Source organism: Hippocampus comes, unplaced genomic scaffold (genome assembly GCF_001891065.2).
Source record: "Hippocampus comes isolate QL1 unplaced genomic scaffold, H_comes_QL1_v1.1 scaffold275, whole genome shotgun sequence".
Taxonomy (NCBI): Eukaryota; Metazoa; Chordata; class Actinopteri; order Syngnathiformes; family Syngnathidae; genus Hippocampus; species Hippocampus comes.
Genome location: NW_017804971.1, coordinates 1,055,428 through 1,074,752, shown reverse-complemented (window position 1 = coordinate 1,074,752; position 19,325 = coordinate 1,055,428). Strand labels below are relative to the sequence as shown.

The 19,325-nt window shown below is 41.3% G+C and overlaps 1 protein-coding gene across 4 annotated transcripts in view; it reads right to left on the bottom strand.

Annotated features, from left to right (window-relative positions):
* Window positions 1-19,325, bottom strand: part of mdga1 (MAM domain containing glycosylphosphatidylinositol anchor 1) — a 165,525-nt gene that overhangs the window by 98,651 nt on the left and 47,549 nt on the right. For all 4 annotated transcript variants that reach the window (XM_019891665.1, XM_019891672.1, XM_019891647.1 and 1 more), the window contains one exon: window positions 4,246-4,385. In XM_019891665.1, coding sequence (XP_019747224.1) covers window positions 4,246-4,385 — 140 coding nt within the window. The remainder of the gene's footprint in view (window positions 1-4,245; window positions 4,386-19,325) is intronic.

Genomic DNA, 19,325 nt, shown 5'->3' with positions numbered 1-19,325 from the left:
AGGTACGATGCATATTTTATATTACACATGATGTCAGTCAAATATATACTGAAATAAAATTGAATTTCACTGGAGGTAACCCGGAATTTGGATCTCCCTATATTGTTTTATCAGCTTATATGTGGAAGATTTCATCATTGTCGCTGCCCCACAGGTTTCCTGTCTGGAAATGTGTCTGTGCATTCATAAGTCTCTTTGCCACAAACAATCTAAGGCTTGTACCGATACGCATATACAAAAATAAACAGCTGTTATTATGATGTAGAGCAGTTCTAATCCACTGCGAACAACAACCGCCATATTGTTACGTTCATACGTCATACGTCATCCAAACTAAGCATTTTCTTTGTAAAGGCAGATTTTTTTTTTCTTTTGAACAACTCACACTACGTGGGCAGGTGTACGAACCTTCACAGTCAGGCACATTCTGTTCCCTCGTCACGTTGTTTTGATTTAAAAATATTTTTTATCTTCAGTTGACATAATCAGGGTTGGAAATTAACTTTGTTGATCACAAGCCAATGTGGCTGGTGACGCTCTAAAGTTATCAGCTGAAATACAGGCATTCGCACAGCCAATTTGCATATTAAACATCATGATGTAGGCTTCTGGCAGAGTATTTATTGGAACTGTAGGAGTCACTGCCAGGGGGACAAATGGTCGAGAACAAACCGTAGTAGTTGGGCATTGGTTGAATTTGATCGATTCTGGTTCCGATCATCTTTTTGCATATTTCCCAAGAAAATTAAGGTTGTACAACGTTTGCGGTCCTCAATGTGTGGAGTTCTGAATCTGAATCAAAAGCACGCTACCATCTCGAACAACTGACAACACACTTTTCTCCATCTTTCCGAACCTCCAAGAAAATAAAACTGTGTTTTTCCTCTTTGTTTTTACAACAGTTATTACTCCAGCTCTTAGAGAGCCTCCCAGCCCACCACCACCCAAAAAATTTAAAAAACTGCACAAGACGAGAGGGGCTGTAGCACACGCACTTTGTACTTATAAACACAAACGGAAGAAGAACAAGGAGTAAACACACAAGCACTGTTTTATTCATGTTGATGTGATGCTAGTGGACATGCACCCGTGAGAAACACTGCTTTTCTCACCTAACACACACACACACACACACACACACACACACACACACACACACACACCCAGACCCTACACTATAGAGTTCAACACAGGACACCAGATGTTTCCGACAACATCTCTATTTGTTCTCGTTGCTCATTATGCCCCTCAGAGAGCCAGGTTGTTGTTGGTTTCTTTTTTTTCTTTTCTTTCTTTGAACATTGGTGTTATGTTTGTCACAAGGCAATTTTCACAGATTCTTCACTAAACTTGTTCGACGGGTGGAGCACGCACCATGGCAGGAAGCCTTTAAACCTAAGGGCAGTTTCTAAACACACAGCACAACACACACACACACACACACACACACACACACACACACACACACACACACACACACACACACACACACATTTTGTTACTTTCAGATCAGTTTGCTTTGTTGTGAACTGCTCCAGAGAGGGAACACAAACTAATTCTTTCCATTGGAAATTCCCTCAGGAAAGAAAAAGCTGTGACAAAATCGGCATTCAAGCAACACTTTTGGGATGGATAAAAAAAGTCATCTGTTGCTGGGGAAGTGTGTCTAAGGGTGCTAATTGCTTTTGATTCTGAGTCATATTTGTGTGAAAGAGTTTCCTGTCCATGGCTTAATCGGTGGGTGTTAGCATGAGACACTTTGAAGCGGTTGAGTACATCATTTTGTTTTGTCAAACTTTTCCAGACTTATGCAAGCTGAATGTCGGCAAAGCGCAGACTATGACTAGCTTTGGTTTGGTCACCAGCTACAGGGCACAGAAGGACAAACACTCATACTGATATTAGTATCGAGACACTATTTGATCCCATCTTGCTTGCTGTGTGCGCCTCGACATTATCGACTACAAAAAATCTCACCAAAAAATAACTCAGAGGCCACCTAACTTTCCAGATGTCAAAAAAACAATCGTTCTGTTTATTACGCCAGCTGTAATAAAGCTCCTGCAGAGCTCCAATGGAAACTATAAATAAAAATACCCAGAACCCAAAACAAAACCTGGCAACTCCCGTTACACCTACGAATTCCCACCACTGTCAGTTTCCGTGTCTGTATACAAAACAAGAATCCCAAAGGAGCGCAAGGGTACGGCGATGCCACAGAACGAGGCGGGCTTTAAGTGGCCATTTTGTTGTGCTTGTAACGTTTACTACATCTGGAGTCTCTACCGAGATCAGTCTTGGAACGGAAGCCAACATGTGCGACCTATAAAGCCGCTGCGTAAATTCATTTGTTCTCCTTCACTTCTCGCCAGATTGGCTTTTAAAAAATGCCGTGCACTTTTCAAGTGAACCGGCAAAGTGGATAGAAACAATCTCACTGTCGTTTGTGAGAAGGATTTGCTTTTGTCCCAACACCAACAAAATACAGATGATCATGAGTAGGGAGGTGGCATGGTTTCGGTGTCCATCTGAAAAGCTGCAGAGGTGGAAGAGGAAAAAAGATTTGGTTGTGAATTCTATCCAAACCAGGGCGAGTTTTGCTTGCAGTGTTTTCACCACCAATATGCTCACATTTATGAGGTGATGTTTGTCCCAAACGCTACACCCCCCCCCCGCCCCCTCCAGTGTTAACACTAGGTACTAATACATCCTAACAGCAAAATCCTCATCAGGCCTGAGGCTTTCCTACAATTGCTCCTGAAAAACAGCACTAATGTGGAAGCCACGTGGGAGATACAGAGTTTGTTACAAAAACCTGCCATGAATTTGTTCCAGCGTAAGCAAAGATGGCCCAGTGATAAAGGTTAAACAATGAGTGAAAGGTTTGATGGTACAGTCACAACATACAAGAAGGCTGAGACTTTTCAAAGAAATGTCATGAAAAAAAAGAATGGGTAACAACTGGCGGTAGATGCAAAATAATGGACAAGGTAAAATAAATTCAAACAGGCCTTACTGTGATTCTAAAGGGAAAATGTGAAGTGGTTGGGATGAAAATCAGCACCTACAAAAATCTTGAGCTCATGGTCCTCAGTTGGTGAGATAAAATACTGGTCCAAGTGGAGGAGTTCAAGTATCTTGTGGGCTTTACAAGAGAGAAAAGAATGGAGTGGGAGTTCAACAGGCGGGTCGGTGCAACGGTGCAGTGATGCGGACGCTATATCGGTCCCTTATTGTGAAAAATTAGATGAGCAGAAAGTCTCGATTTACAGTTTGATGTACGTGACTATCCTCACCTATGGTCACAAGCTGTGGGCCGTGACCGAGAGAACAAGATCCCGGATGCTAGTGGCCAAAATAAGTTTGTTCCACAAGGTTTCTCTTCGAGATAGGGTCAGAAGCTTGGTCTCCCAGGTGGGACTCAAGAGTAGAGCTGCGACTGCTACCACATCGAGAGGAGTCAGATGAGGAGTCATCTCCTCAGGATGCCTCCTGGACACCTTCCTGGTGAGGTGTTCCAGGCACGTCCCACTGCTAGGACACCCCGGGGATGACCCAGGACACACTGGGGAGACTATGTCGACCGGCTGGCCTGGTAACGCCTCGGGATGCCCCGGAAGAGCTGGACGAAGTGGCTGGGGAAAGGGAAGCCTGGGGTTTTCTGCGAAAGCTGCTGCCCCAGCAACCCGATCCCGGATAAGCAGAAGAAAATGGATGGATGGATGGATGGATGGATGGATGGATGGATGGATGGATGAATGAAGGGGAAACAATTCCAGAAATATTATTGAGAATGTTCATAAAAGGTTCATGACTGGAACTGTGTTCGTTTTTTTTTTTAATGCAGAACTCCCAACACTAAATATAGCTAGCAATAGCCATCTTTCATGGAGCATCATTTTCAAAATCATATGTACAAAATTACAGAATGCGATATCTGGAATCAAAATGGCCCAGATGTCACACTCCTACACGATATTTTATGGAAATCAATGCTGTAGTTTTTGCAGCTTTGCACACGGTCATCCCACAGGTCCGATCATGAAGCACGCTTAATTAAAGAGCCCCAGGAGATCCACCGGTGATGCTTCAGAGAAAAGTATTTTATCAGTGTCCATTTGCCACATTCTTACTTCACATTTGAAGACTTCCCAAGAAGGCAGAACGTGGATGGAAAATAAATAAATAAAATCATAAAATAAAAACTTGAAAACAAGCAGCAGATGCAACTCAGACGCAACTCACCTGTGGTCTCGGGTGCCCTTTCACGATGCACTGAAGCACAAGCGTGTCTCCTTCTTTGATAGTGTAGATCCTCTCACTGATGTTATCGTCCTTGACGTTGCACGCGGCACCCGAGTGCACAATCTGGGCGTTGGCAGGAGCTTTGGTGCGTGCACGGGTGGTGAGACAGACAGACCATAGGAAGAAGGGGGAGGAAAAGCATATTATGTAATCAGTAAGATCTCTGAACCGCGAAAAGGTCAAGAACGTTATCTGAACACTGGCGCTTTATCAATACGTCACACATAGAAAATACACAAAAAAAACAATGGAAAGACACAAAGGCAGATTATTTTTGAAGTAGAAATAAGGAACAACTAGTAATTTTGTGTCCAGCTCTGATTATTAACTTTTGGGCCATGAGCAGCTGTGTCAGTGTGAAGAACTGACCACCTCTAATATACAGCAGAACACCAAAGTAAGATAAGATAGATAGATAAGATAAGATAAGAAAACCTTTATTAGTCTCACAATGGACAAAGTAGGTGATTTGGCATCACCGTGGTAATGAAATAGACATTCCATCATGGAAAGGATTTTGCCAAGTAGTTTTAATCTTAGAACAGCATGGCATTTTGTATAACACGAGTATGGCTCCATATGTTTTGAATTACTAAATAATGTGCAAAATTACAATTATTGTCTGACATTTACCTGCTTCCAAAAAGAAACCCATTTGTTTACATACAGTATACAGGTATTATACATCATAACATTACACAGTACTGAATGCTGAAATCTTTTCCTTTCTCCCCGCAATGCTGCTATGCAACACATACCGTACTGCACAGGGTGATTTTGGAATCGACTTCATTACTAATGTATCCCCCAAAGGCTCCCAGTGACCTATGAAGAGCCCTGGCTTGCGAGCAATTAACATCAACTGTCCTCACCCCACTGTGACGAGGGGAGACAGAAGAGAGGAGTAAAGGGGGGGTGGGGGGGGGTAGACAGAGCAAAACAGCGGGCGAGGAGGGAAAAAGGCCAGAGAGGAGCGTTAAACCCCCGGGAGAGTCGTGGGAGTCGGGACAGCACAATGATGTGATTAGAATCGATTCACGCGGAGAACAAATCCTCACCGTGCTCAACAACTGTTATCACTCAACAGACAGCAAGCGAGTGGGCGGCCTGTTCACCTTACAAGTGCAGCTCACATCAGGTATAATGCCGCGGCTCATCTCAAGTTTAAGATTCAACTTCATGTATCTGATTTTCTAAATGGGAAACAGTCGAAACAAAAGTCTAGACAAAATCCTCTTGATTCTATGCCCTTATAATCACGAATGTGTCTTGTAAGAATTTAATAGTACAAAATAATTGCTTGGAAGATCATGTAGTCATGATGGAACTTCCACAATTAAATTGTTTGTGTGTATTGTGCATTCAAGAGTGTGTTTAAGAACAGCCATTCTACACCATTGATTCTCAAAGTGTGGTACGTGGGCACCCTCTAGTAAGAATCATTGCCTTCATACAGTTCAGTTGTATTTAACTTTACGTTCAATGTGAGAAATGAATATTTGCCCAAAATAATTTGGTTACAAACCGTATTTTCCACGCTATAAGGTGCACCTTATATATGGATCAATATTCTGATTTCTTGGACGTAGAATACTAAATGTTCTGTAAAGCGCTTTCTTACAGCTGCCGAGGTTGTGAACGCTCGATATGAATAAAGCTGTATTGTATTGTATTGTATTGTCCACTATTGTACTTTTATCCCACAGCCTTATAATGCAATACACCCTAAATATGAAAACTATTTTAAAATAGGCCATTCATTGCTTGGTGCGGCTTAGTCTCCGAAGTGCCTTATAGTGCAGAAAAATACGGTATTTATATGCAATACAATTTCATTGAATTATTGTTAAAGTACGGTACTTTCTTTCCGATATTTAAGTGCAGTGTCAATGTTCATAATGTTGCAGTAGCAACAGCTTTGTATGCCCTGTGTACACATTATCATGTTCGCAGAACTTCAAGTCCAAGCATCCAAAGGATCACACGATTGAAAGAGCCTTGTGTGCTTGATCTTGGACCAGTGTGGGAATAAGTTCAGAAGACGGCGAGCTGATATGAATGGTGAATAATTGTCTGCTTGAAACTGATTGGCGTGTCTGCATTAGTTTGCCTCTCCAGAGAGGGAGGTTAGATGGACTGGCTCCTCTGTCTGCTCCCGCCTCCGACGGCTTGGCAGCTTCGGTTGTCTGATCGGGAAAAGGAATGACGGCAGAGAGACAGATACGCGGAAGATGGAGCGGGAGGGAAAGAAACGCAAGACAGAGGGATGATGAAGAAAGAGGGATAGGTGGGGGGAAAAAAAATCACTGCACTACACGAGCTTCGGTAAGTTCTGACTGAAAGGTGCAGGCAAATCAAGAGAACCTTGTGTTACACCTCTGATGTACATTTGGTACACCGAAGAAGGTTAAGTGGCATTTTCGGGCACTCTTAAAAACATTCAGTCCAAGTACCATTCCACCATGACTGATCATCATTTGGAAGTGTACCTGCAGCTCCCTGTCTGGACGATGTATCCCTGGGTGAATTTATTCAGTGCAGTGCGAGTAAGTTAAGGCCAAAAAAAAAAAAAAAAAAAAAGGGCAATTTGGGTTCATACCGTAATGCCAGGTACACCAACACATATTGCGCATATATTTAATGAACAGACTGTTTGTGTTGACCCCCAAAGGGAGAAACATTCACCAGAGACAGTTACCTTGATGACTGGGGTGGGAGTATGAACGGTTTTAAAGGGATGGCAGACATGAAAGGGTTCAAAGGAAGTAGCTGGATGCTTGCTGTGAGAATAGTCAGTTTTGCAGTGTACAGTAGAGTGAGATGACTGGTAAAAAAAAAATAGGGGGGAGTAAAGTAAAGCCAAAAAAAAAAAAAAAAAAAGTGCAATTTGGGTTCATACCGTAATGCCAGGTACACCAACACATATTGCGCATATATTTAATGAACAGACTGTTTGTGTTGACCCCCAAAGGGAGAAACATTCACCAGAGACAGTTACCTTGATGACTGGGGTGGGAGTATGAACGGTTTTAAAGGGATGGCAGACATGAAAGGGTTCAAAGGAAGTAGCTGGATGCTTGCTGTGAGAATAGTCAGTTTTGCAGTGTACAGTAGAGTGAGATGACTGGTAAAAAAAAAAAAAATATAGCTTGCATTTTGATAAATAAGTAGATCAACTTAACTTGACCCCTGCTTTAGTGTTTTAGAAACTCGACTGTCCAGAAAAAAATGCAAGCATTAGGAGAACAAACAGAAAAGATCCAAAGTACTTGAATATTAACTAACATGCGCTACAATTATCCCCAAACTCTAAAAACAGTTGGGTCAAAAAGAAACTGATTCTCAATGCGGGTCAATTTGACCCGACTTTCAGGGCTGTTTGTGAAATATGGGTCAAATTGACCCGATTAGCAAATCGGTCCCTTTTGGGTGTAAATATATATTTTTTATAGACCCAACTGTTTATAGTTTGAACCAAAAATTTGCCCTGCAAGTGACTGGCAACAACCCCAGCATGTACTCCACCTCTTACCAAAGGTAGCTGGCGAGTGGCAAATGAAGACAAGTGCTACAGAATATGGGTGAGTGGTTAAGAAATGTGTGTCTGACAGTCTGAACTGGGACCGAATCTTATGTAGTGCTGTCACATTGTGAGGACTACATTAAGCAAAGGTCCCTCTTGTGAAAACGCTGCAAAATCTCTTCCCGCTTGCACCGGTGAGGTGTTCTGTGCTGTTCAGACTTGCATCAATTGAGTTAGCATGAAACACGACTTTCAGTCTTCAGAAGGTGCTGCTCAAGCAGGAATCCATCCAACTGTGATGATCCATCGATTAAAAAGAAAAAAAAAAGTCCCCTGGGACGCTGATTGAATGTGTTGCCGCCACATGGTTGAAAACATTCAAGGGGGGAGTAAAGTAAAGCCAAAAAAAAAAAAAAAAAAAGTGCAATTTGGGTTCATACCGTAATGCCAGGTACACCAACACATATTGCGCATATATTTAATGAACAGACTGTTTGTGTTGACCCCCAAAGGGAGAAACATTCACCAGAGACAGTTACCTTGATGACTGGGGTGGGAGTATGAACGGTTTTAAAGGGATGGCAGACATGAAAGGGTTCAAAGGAAGTAGCTGGATGCTTGCTGTGAGAATAGTCAGTTTTGCAGTGTACAGTAGAGTGAGATGACTGGTAAAAAAAAAAAAAATATAGCTTGCATTTTGATAAATAAGTAGATCAACTTAACTTGACCCCTGCTTTAGTGTTTTAGAGTCTTCAATGCACAGAAAATGCCTATTTTCGGATTTTGGGAGGAAACAAGACTGTCCAGAAAAAAATGCAAGCATGAGGAGAACAAACAGAAAAGATCCAAAGTACTTGAATATTAACTAACATGTGCGACAATTATCCCCAAACTCTAAAAACAGTTGGGTCAAAAAGGGACTGATTCTCAACCTGGGTCAATTTGACCCAATTTTCGGGGCTGTTTTACGAAAGGTGGGTCAAATTGACCCGAGTAGCAAATCGGTCCCTTTTGGGTGTAAATATATATATTTTTTTTATAGACCCAACTGTTTATAGTTTGAAACAAAGATTTGTTGCCCTGCAAGTGACTGGCAACAACCCAGGCATGTACTCCACCTCTTACCAAAGGTAGCTGGTGAGTGGCAAATGAAGACAAGTGCTGCAGAATATGGGTGAGTGGTTAAGAAATGTGTGTCTGACAGTCTGAACTGGGACCGAATCTTATGTAGTGCTGTCACATTGTGAGGACTACATTAAGCAAAGGTCCCTCTTGTGAAAACGCTGCAAAATCTCTTCCCGCTTGCACCGGTGAGGTGTTCTGTGCTGTTCAGACTTGCATCAATTGAGTTAGCATGAAACACGACTTTCAGTCTTCAGAAGGTGCTGCTCAAGCAGGAATCCATCCAACTGTGATGATCCATCGATTAAAAAGAAAAAAAAAGTCCCCTGGGACGCTGATTGAATGTGTTGCCGCCACATGGTTGAAAACATTCAATGCACATTAGTCACATGTGGAACATAATTTATCTGCAAGTAGTCACTCTGATTAATTGAGTCCTCACAGACTGCCATGTTTGTTTTTTTTGTGTACAGGTGACAGGACATCTCTCTCAAAAACGAACGATGACACTGGAGGGTTGCTTAAAAAGTGCTCGACAGAGCGGCGGTGGAGATGGGCGTGTCAGAGTGGCTGTTATCGTGCGTATTTGTGTGTCGCGTGTATCCGAATGCATGCGTCAGTGTTTCTGTGGAGGAATCCCCGCGGAGGGTCATGAATCCGTTGGAAGGCGGAGCTACGCGGAATGTGATTGATATGCGTGGTTACTGCTCGCGTCTGCTCATGCATGCAGATGAGCTCCGTTTCATTTTTCTTCGTTCACAAGAGGCCGCTGAGACGCTTTGGCACTTGCTCTGCTCTCATGGCAGGAAAGGAAAGGCTAACATAGGAAAGGAAGAAAGAAAACAAAAAGATTTTTTTTTTAATGTTGAGGGTGTTCATCCCATCCAGAGATTCCTTCACAGCAGCATACAGACATCAACAACAACAACTCTTCGTATTGAGAGTGAAGTGATCTAAACAGTTCGTGTCATGACCTCCATCTAACTCCCATGAGTCCTCTTTCATGATAGCTCAATCGGGGCTCTGGATATCAAAACATGCCTGCTGCACTGATTTAACATTCGACCTGACCAGTAAACGACCGTCATACATGAAAGGACTCCCCTTCGTAACCTTATTTGTGCTTTCGGTCAAAGTTTCTGTTTATGTGCTTATTCATGAAGTCAAAACACAAAAACAAGCACAAACATCCGCACTACACCCATAAGGACGATTTACGATTTAAAGCCGTGAGGAGATTGTTTTGCCTGCGTTTGAATGTTTGTTTAATTGCATCATAATTTTAAGAGCACAGCAGGTTTTTGGATAACATTTTGAGTGTATAGTGAACCCCTGCTTGATAACTGTTTGCAAATTTAGCTACCGTAATTCTTCGACAATAACACATTTGTTTTTTGCAGAAAAAAAAAATCATGAGAAAGCATTATACACATGGACACGCAAAATTACAAAAAAAATCGTCACATTCTATAAATGTTTAGAGGTTGTGAAAAAGGTGTACTGTGTATTCACTGTAACGTGATATTCAATTTGTAACGTCGCCAATTTATGCAGTACATAAGAACATTATTTTGGCTGCTCACCAAGACGTCACGAGAGGATTTGTCCCAAAATGGGTCAAGGTGACTGGCAAGGACCAAGCAAACAGTCATGAATAAAAACAATCCTCTCTTACCTGTCATATTTTGCATAAAGCGTCAAGAAGTCTTTTCCAGAACAAGTCTTTTTTGCCAAATCGTCATTTCACAATATGCTCATTTCGGACACACTCTGTCAAGATCAATGCTTACACGCATTATTGGTGTTGCTAAACTTGTTTATGATTGACATTTTTCCAGTCACACTTCTAAATACTGTAGACTGTTATGTGTACCTACTATAGTTTCTTTGACCTACTTTGTTGGTGTTTAATCAATGGAGAAATTTATGACTACCTGAGTGAAGTTGTATTTTTTTGCTTTTGTTTTTTTTTTTTTAATCATGGGCAATTTTGTAATTTCTTTGTCCAGTAGAGGTACAAACATGCAAATGTGGACATCAGTTTTGTAAAGCACTTTGGGCACCATCGTCTCTACATCTGCAAAGTTGTTTAGAGTAACAGCGCTCATTACAATATATGTGAGTTTCATGTACCGTATTTTCCGCACTATAAGGCACCGAGTATATGTCACACTTTCAATGAATGGCCTATTTTAAAACGGTTTTCATATATAGGGCGCACCGCATTGTAAGGCGTATAGAACAGAAGATATACAATCGTGGCTGCGGTTGCCTTATGCATTCACTAGATGGAGCTACGCTAAACAGAATACAATACAATACAGCTTCTTTGATATGGAGCTTTCACAACTGTTGCAGCTGTAACAAAGCGCTTTACAGAACATTTAAAACACTACATCCAATAAATTAGAATATTGATTCATATATAAGGCGCATCGGATTATAAGGCTCACTGTCGGCTTTTGAGAAAATTTAATGCTTTTAGGTGCACCTTATAGTGCGGAAACTATGGTCATTACACACGAAACGTAGAGATTTGTGGTGACAGTAATAATTGCACCACGGAAATTGTTGATTTGTGACAATGGTTATCTTGAGTTGCTATTTCCGTGAAATGATCTCATCAAATTTCGATCCCATTTCAGAAAAAAATGGGATCGCCTCGCTCCTCTGTCAATCTTTTCTCCTCGATGGAGAAAAGACCTAAGTTGCAAATAGAGAAATGAGTCCTCTGTGTCCTGGCTGGTCCATCATGGCATATGAGGCCATGTCAGATCATCTCTTTATAAAAAATGTCAACTTCTTGTTCTTTTCCTTTAAAACTAAGCTTGTAAGAACATTTTGGATGAAGCTACATCATCAGCATTACATCCAAACGTGATTTTGACTTCAACAGCAACTCTGTAGTTTTTTTCTCCAGGATGAAAAGAGCGTCAAAGAGATGAGAATGACTTAGATCTTTTTTTTTTTTTTTTGTAGATGGTTGAGAGTGAAATGAGAAGAGAACAAGGGGTGGGCGTTAGCGAACCCAAACTGTACAATGGGAAAAAGTTTCACAAATATGTGGCTTTGATCATGAATACATGTAAGCTTAAAAACAAAGTTGATATGCAGGAAAAAAGTGCAGTATTTTTCAGGATTTATTGAAGTAATTGCAGTCAATCCCGACGTAATCAAATATGAATATGAAAACGGTGTACCAAGCAAACTATTTTGAGTGCAGCAGAATCGCAAAGGTGACAGTAAAAGTTATATTCAACTAAAAAGTCAACTAAAATTTCAGAATATCCCTCTCAAGTTGAACATAAACTTCAGTGTCACAACCACTGTTTTTTTTCTTTGCATTTTGCAACTGTACCTTAGTCTGCCTCGTCATGTCAATGCATATTAAGGAGCACAGCACCAAAGATGGCTTAGTTTCTGATTGGTTTCGTACCCATGCCGCACCATCATCTTTGACCGCGCCACACAATATGGCTGACCTAAGTTCACAATTATATGACAATAATAAAATGACTCTAGCTTTCTCACGTCCGTGATCTACATTTGCATCTCGGGTTTCTTGTTCACTTTCCTCATGTCCTTGACTGCTGATCTGGTTCCGATTGAAAAGGCTGAACAGAGGAGCCCATTGCTGCTAACAGACCGCTGCAACCACTCATAACAAGTTTGTGCAACCATGTTAGGTCACTACCCAGAATCCATCGCAATATAGACAATGGTGGCAATGTAAGTGCAAATTAACATTCTACAAAATGTCATAAACTGGAAATTATATTATACAGAGCAAATACGGCATGACAGTCGGGGTTCCTTTTACGGGGCTTAATGAGTCATGGAAGAGTTTGTTATGTTATTCTGCTCTATGCAACGATGGCATGAAAATCATCATCATCATCTTAACATGATTAAAACACGTTTACAAAGTGTTTTGTCGCACAATCCGCACCACCTCAACGGAGGATCTGCAGGTGCAGGGGGGCACATAAAGGGTTACAAAAATGGATACGCAATTTGGAGCCAGATTAATATTACCAGTGTGTGCTTTAAAATCTTAAAATCGATTCTAAAACTAGCCAGAGGCCAACGTAATGATGTTCAAATTATTGTCTATTTGAGTCTGCGAGAAGCCGAGCCAATGCACTCTGAACCTGCTGGAGATAAGAGAGTGTTTTTTTTTTAATTAAAATCAATTTAAAGAGACTTAAAATAGAATGAATATCTTTTATATGTTGTGCATTAGTTGAAAATAGTGAGATAAATCAGGTTTATCTTGAGATTCTTGTTTTTCCAATGCTGAATCAATACGACGACTCATATCCGGTTGTCTGATTTGTAACTTTCAATTATTTTCTTATGAACAACATTTTCATCTCAAGATCACGTGACATGTTCCTGTGGGCCCTGTCTTTGGCATTCAGTATCAACTTTCAAATTAAGAGAACACAGGAGAGACAGGTCGAAAACAACACACGATAAGAATCAGGATCGTTTCCGATTTGCTCGCCGGCCTTCCCACATCCTCCCCACCAACCTCTGGGTGTCTCGCAGCATCTGTTATGGCAAGAAACCAATGATGTGAGCGAAAAACGGGGCAGGTGGACAGACAGGGCACGGTAACAGCTGGTGAAGAGACTAAAACCTACAGCAAAAGGTTCGACTTCTTTTACTTTGCGTACGTGAGCACTGAGCCATATGCCACCTAAACCTCCTTAGGTGGAACATATGGTGATTCCGGTCAAGCTAGCTGGAATAGCACGAGTATGAGGAGGAGAAGCCTGGAATAATTCTTCCATTTTCCACGAGTATGTCGTGATAGAGAGCGGAGCGGAGGCAGCTCAGGCCAACGGGAATGTAACCTGAGGATGACAGGGAGGGAAGAAGAGAGCGCAGTAAGAGGCGCTTTATATTTCGGAGGCAAGACGAGGCGATGTAGCACGGAAGGTCGTGAGGCCCAAATTCATCCGTCTGCCTGACTGTCGACGTGACCTAATTCTACTCAAGCATAATATGCTAACTTATTTTTAACGACACATACGGAAGCGGATAACGAGAAGAAGAATTCCACGGGCATGAGGAGTAGTCGACCAATCCGGCGGGCGATCCGGGTGAAGTGGGTTGAAGGAAGGAGGTAGGAAGAAAGGATTTGGAAGATGTGGAGAGCCGGAGTTAAAGGCTGGACTGGGAGAGAGAGCGACGTTGGGAGGGTTGAATGCAACGTATGAAAAAAATCTGAAGCAGGGGGAAAGTGAAAGTTCTGTTCCTTCATGCAGATATAAGCGTTTGAAAGTGTTGGGATAATGGGAGACACACAACCGTTCAAAATTAGCATTCGCATCCTGGGACAGGTTCGAGTCTTAAACTCGCCTATGTTTTGTTATGTGGGAAGAAGACAATATCTGGAGAAAACCACGCAAAGGATGGAGTGAACATGCAAACTCCGCGCTGGAAGGCCGGAGCTGTTTTTCAAACCACAAAAATGTGAGGCAGCTGTTGAGATGTCATGCCCTGACACCAACTAAACATTATATGATATAAAACCATTGTACAGCAAGGTCTTTTCCAAAATTATTTTCCTCAAAGAAGTGAACAATGTCTTTTTCATCCAAAGAAATCCAGAAAGAAGCCCAAGGCAATGAGCATCTCCTTGGCAGAGGCAATGAAATGGATGAAAAGAGGCAAGAGTGGGTCGGTCAAAGTGAGCAAAATAGAGAGAGAGAATTACGAGGTGGCATCAATGTAGAGAGAAACATGATGGCCTATATGAGACTGTCAACACAGCTCGACTTTGGATATTAATATTTGTCTCACACATTCGCTGGAGTCACTTACTAATTGATGAACGATGCATTGTTAATGTGTCACTCCTCGTTCCTGCCTCCCAAACCTTTTTTTAGCCGCTATCAAGTCCTAATGAAGAGTTGCCTCCACCGTGAAGTGGGATTCAAGTAGCGTGACGCATCGTGGTGGTCGACAGGTGACCACAGATGGAGGATAGATGGATGGATAAAGAATTTTGCATCATTCAATCACTGCGTGGTTACAACATGTGAGACAGCGGTCGATTGTTGTCGGCTGCTCTGAATTTTAAATGGAAAATAATTTTGAGTATGCTTGTAGATGACCACCCTTACCATGTAGTCAAAAGTGAATTTTAAGCATCTCTATTTGTTGTTTTGACTGCTCACAATTTTGTTTACAGATATCTTGAATAAAAGTTCCAACTATTCAAAATGCAATTTTTACGGGTCAAAAAGACGACACGGATATTATATTATATTCTAGGTTGTCAAACTTTAACTTGAACGTTAAATCGGATTTCCACATCCAGGACTTCGTTTGGCTCATTTCTGCATTGTGCAACATGAACAATGTAAATATTCCACAGGTGGACTTTGGCAGTGCAACAGGTCCACTAGTTCTGCGGCAAAAAATACGTGTACAATTAGTTTTTCTGATGTTGTATTTCATCTACTGCTGTTGTCATTTCCCAAATCTACGTGGACATACCTAGTCATTTAAGTCAGCGGTCCCCAACCTTTTTTGCCCCACAGACCGGTTTGATGTCAGACAATATTTTCAGGGCCCGGCCTTTAAGACCGGATAAAGACAACAAAATAATATGATGTGATGTTCCCCTTCCCAAAGAAACATTCCAAAGACGTTTGTTTTTTTACTCATTTTGCTAGCTCCTGGGTTTCATTTTAGCAGTCACGTGACTGAGAAGCGCGCCTTGACCTGCGTCAAGAGTGACATACTGTAGACGGTTGTAACAGAGAATCCGGTAATTTTTCAAAATAAAACATCTTTTAGATTCCGAAATGAATAAAACGGAAGTCATGTAAGCTATTTATTCTTTCTCTGCGGCCCGGTACCAAATGACCCACGCACCGGTACCGGTCCGCGGCCCGGAGGTTGGGGACCACTCATTTAAGGTAAGCAACTGCGTTGCACAAACTGCTCTCCTCCCGCACATAAATTTATGGTATAAAAGACACATTTTGATAATAAAATATAATTACCATCATGTCATTTTTGTGATCCTATAGGTAAGTAAAATCAGTATTTTGTGCCCACCCACCAAGTACAAGAACATAACAAAAAAAATATGTTGGAAAAAAAACTTTTGATCATCTCTCAACAGCCTCTTGTACATAACGTCCCACTCGCTTGCCCATGGTTGCACATGTGACACATGAAGCACACCTTTGAGTACTTGTTATCTATGAGTAAGATATATCACCTTTTTTCCCCCAAAGAGCAAAGAAGCATCTGGCACACCCTGATACCTTCAAAAGATATCTCAAGTGTTTTTCTGAGCTCATTTCTCGCCCAGAAGGACAACACAAGTTGACCACATTTGCAATACAAGCAATGGAATGCACAATGTGGCTAAGTGTATTACAAAGGCAGTGATTCTTTGATGATGTGTTATTTAACAGCAGATTAAATATTCACCAGAAGATGAGAGCAGCCAGACACACACAAAAAAAAAAAGCCCTGATCTGATGCTTGGTGGGTTGGATAGTAAGACGTAAGATTTTGGAAACAGGAACGTGTAACAAGGGAAACAAAGGAAAGCATTAAATATATGGTGGCAAAAAAAAACCCCAAAAAACACAGCAACTGAAATAGCAAATTTGCATTTTTTGTTCTCAGTGTAGACGCAATGTTCATACACTTAAATGAATGTGATGTGAAGGAAATTAAGAGTCCTGACTCCTGACCTTAACCTCATCAAACACCATTTGGGTAACTTGGAAAAACTGATTATTCTTCCATGTCCTTGCACTTTTATCCATACAATATGGCAAAGCCAATGTCGTAGCATCCAGTGTTTTCGTATTAGTGTCAGCCTACAATTTAATGCAGCACATTCGATAGAACAATTTGTCAGCTGACTGCCATTTTCTCATGTGCGTTGTCTCGAATGTAGATGACTTAAACGAAGCATAATCTTGCCGCACAGTGACAGGGTGTCATCAATCTGTCAACTGAGGTCTCGCGTGAATTTATCCAAAGCGATACAATCTCCAAACCCTTTTTTACAAGATCAGGACGAAATTGAGAAAATAATGGATTTTTTGCTGGGAAACAGTTCATTCTCGCTTGTCTGCCAAAAAATAAAATACCACCTGATGATGGATTGTGTCTCAGCAGTTTCACTGATCGTGTCAAATTTTGACTTAACTTTTACTGAACTAAAACTAAATCTTCTGTGTAAAACCTGTGAAACTAATTGCGCAAGTCCAGATGTCAATCACGAAAAAAAAGCTCCCAATTAAATGATAATGTCCGAGAGGTAATAATTTATTCATTTAAAATATTTTGAATAAAATTTTATATGGGTGTGAGTGTTATTATGATGATCAATATTGAAATACGGCAGTACCCCAAGTTTTGAATTTAATTCGTTCCATTACCCCATTTGTAACTGAAACCATTTGTATAACGAGGTGACTTGAAATGAACGCAATGCAATTCAAATTTTCCAGCCCCCAAATTCTGTTTCCATTTCATGATATCTAATCACAGGGCGCACAAACAGCCATTCACACACACAGTCACACGTAGAGACAATTAAGAGCATTCAATTCACCTACCATGCATATTTTTGGAATGTGGGAGGCAACCGGAGTACCCGGAAAAAACCCACGCAGGCACGGGGAGAACATGTAAACTCCACACAGGGGAGGCCGGATTCAAACCCACGACCTCTGTACTGTGTGGCGGACGTGCTAACCAGTTGCTCACTGTGCCACGATAGATCGATAGATCTTGGATACCACAAGTCCAAGTCAAGTCTTTTCTGTTTTTGGCAAGCCCGTCACAAGTCTTAAAAATGGCAACTCGAGTCAAGTCCTACAACTGCTCTGTGGCACGTTTTTAGACCACAACTGTAGTTACACGAGAGACACAGAACCATTATTAATCATTCCTCTGGGTGTTGTTATAGCACTCAAATCCAGAACCATCAGACCCCTTTGAGCTCTCATCTTGCACCCCCAATACCTCTGAAGTATCACTCTGTGCCTTGATGAAAGCTGTTTGTGTGCGCGCGCGTGTGTGTGTGTGTGTGTGTGTGTGTGAGTGTGTTTTGCGTGGATAAGATAAATAAATGCTTCTTTTGAAGTCCCCTCTCTGCTTCTTTTGTTGCCAAACAACTACAAGTGGAGGAAGATTGTTGAGAGCAAAAAAATGTCTTCTAATTGGCAGCATGGAGAAGAAGATGGTACCAAAGAAGTGATCTGATTGAATTACAAGTGATGCTGCTGCACAATAGGGGGGGGAAATGATTCATACCAACAGTAGCTGATATACTCATCGACCATTTCTCTCGGTACGCAGGCCCAATATGATTAGAATCACTACAAGAATTGCGCCAGAAATTCTTCCTTAAGAAAAATAAATAAATATCACTATCTGGGAGCTACTACTGTATTTCCACAAATAGTGGTGAGGATTTTTATTTATTCAAGCTGCAGACTGGGGAAGTTGTTTTTGGAGCATTAGAAAATAATGTTATCGAAATATTACGTATCATGTGAAGTGAAGTGGAGTTTTAAAAAATAAAAAAAAATGAGTATGATGGAGAAATGTAATCAATCGAGAAGTCCTGGGGCAGACTGGGTGGAATGAATGTTCACTGGTTTCCGAAGCCCCAAATATGGATACACACAACATGGTGGACTGATTACAGGTCACTGGAACACTAGCCATGATTATCTGAAGAAAATCAACCCGAATACACAGCAGTGAACGCAATGATGACATTCGGTATGAGTCCACATTTTAAATTCACAGATGCGAGTGCTTACTTTTTGGGTTAGCAAACAATGTTGTATGGAATCAGAAAGGTAAACTGGGGGTCTCCGAAACAATTACCGTTATTACCGTTGAAACACGTTTAGTTTTCTAATGGGTAAATCTGTTCAAATGTTCACCTGTAGTACAGTTGTACAACCATGCTGATGTTTATTTTGTTCCTTGGATCTCATGTAGCGAAAAAGCTAACGATAGTATTGAATACATTTTTTGCAAAAATTCTTCTCTGCTCAGGAGTGTTATGTCAAGGTTAGAATAGATTGTATTGTAACATCAGTGTGCAGCATACCGACACTGACAATGAGAGAATAGGAGGTAAGGCAACCTATTCCGTATTATTGTCATCATAGGTCAGTGAGCAGGAAACCGCATTCTGCATCCAGCTAGAACCAAAACAGAGAAGGTGCCGTAAGACTAAAAAAATTAAATAGAAGGTGAAAGAAAGGAATGAAGTGAACATTGCCAGAGACAAGCTGATAGGAAGCTGGTAGACTGGGGGGAGAGAGAGAGAGAGAAAGAGAGAGAGAGAGAGAGAGAGAGAGAGAGAGAG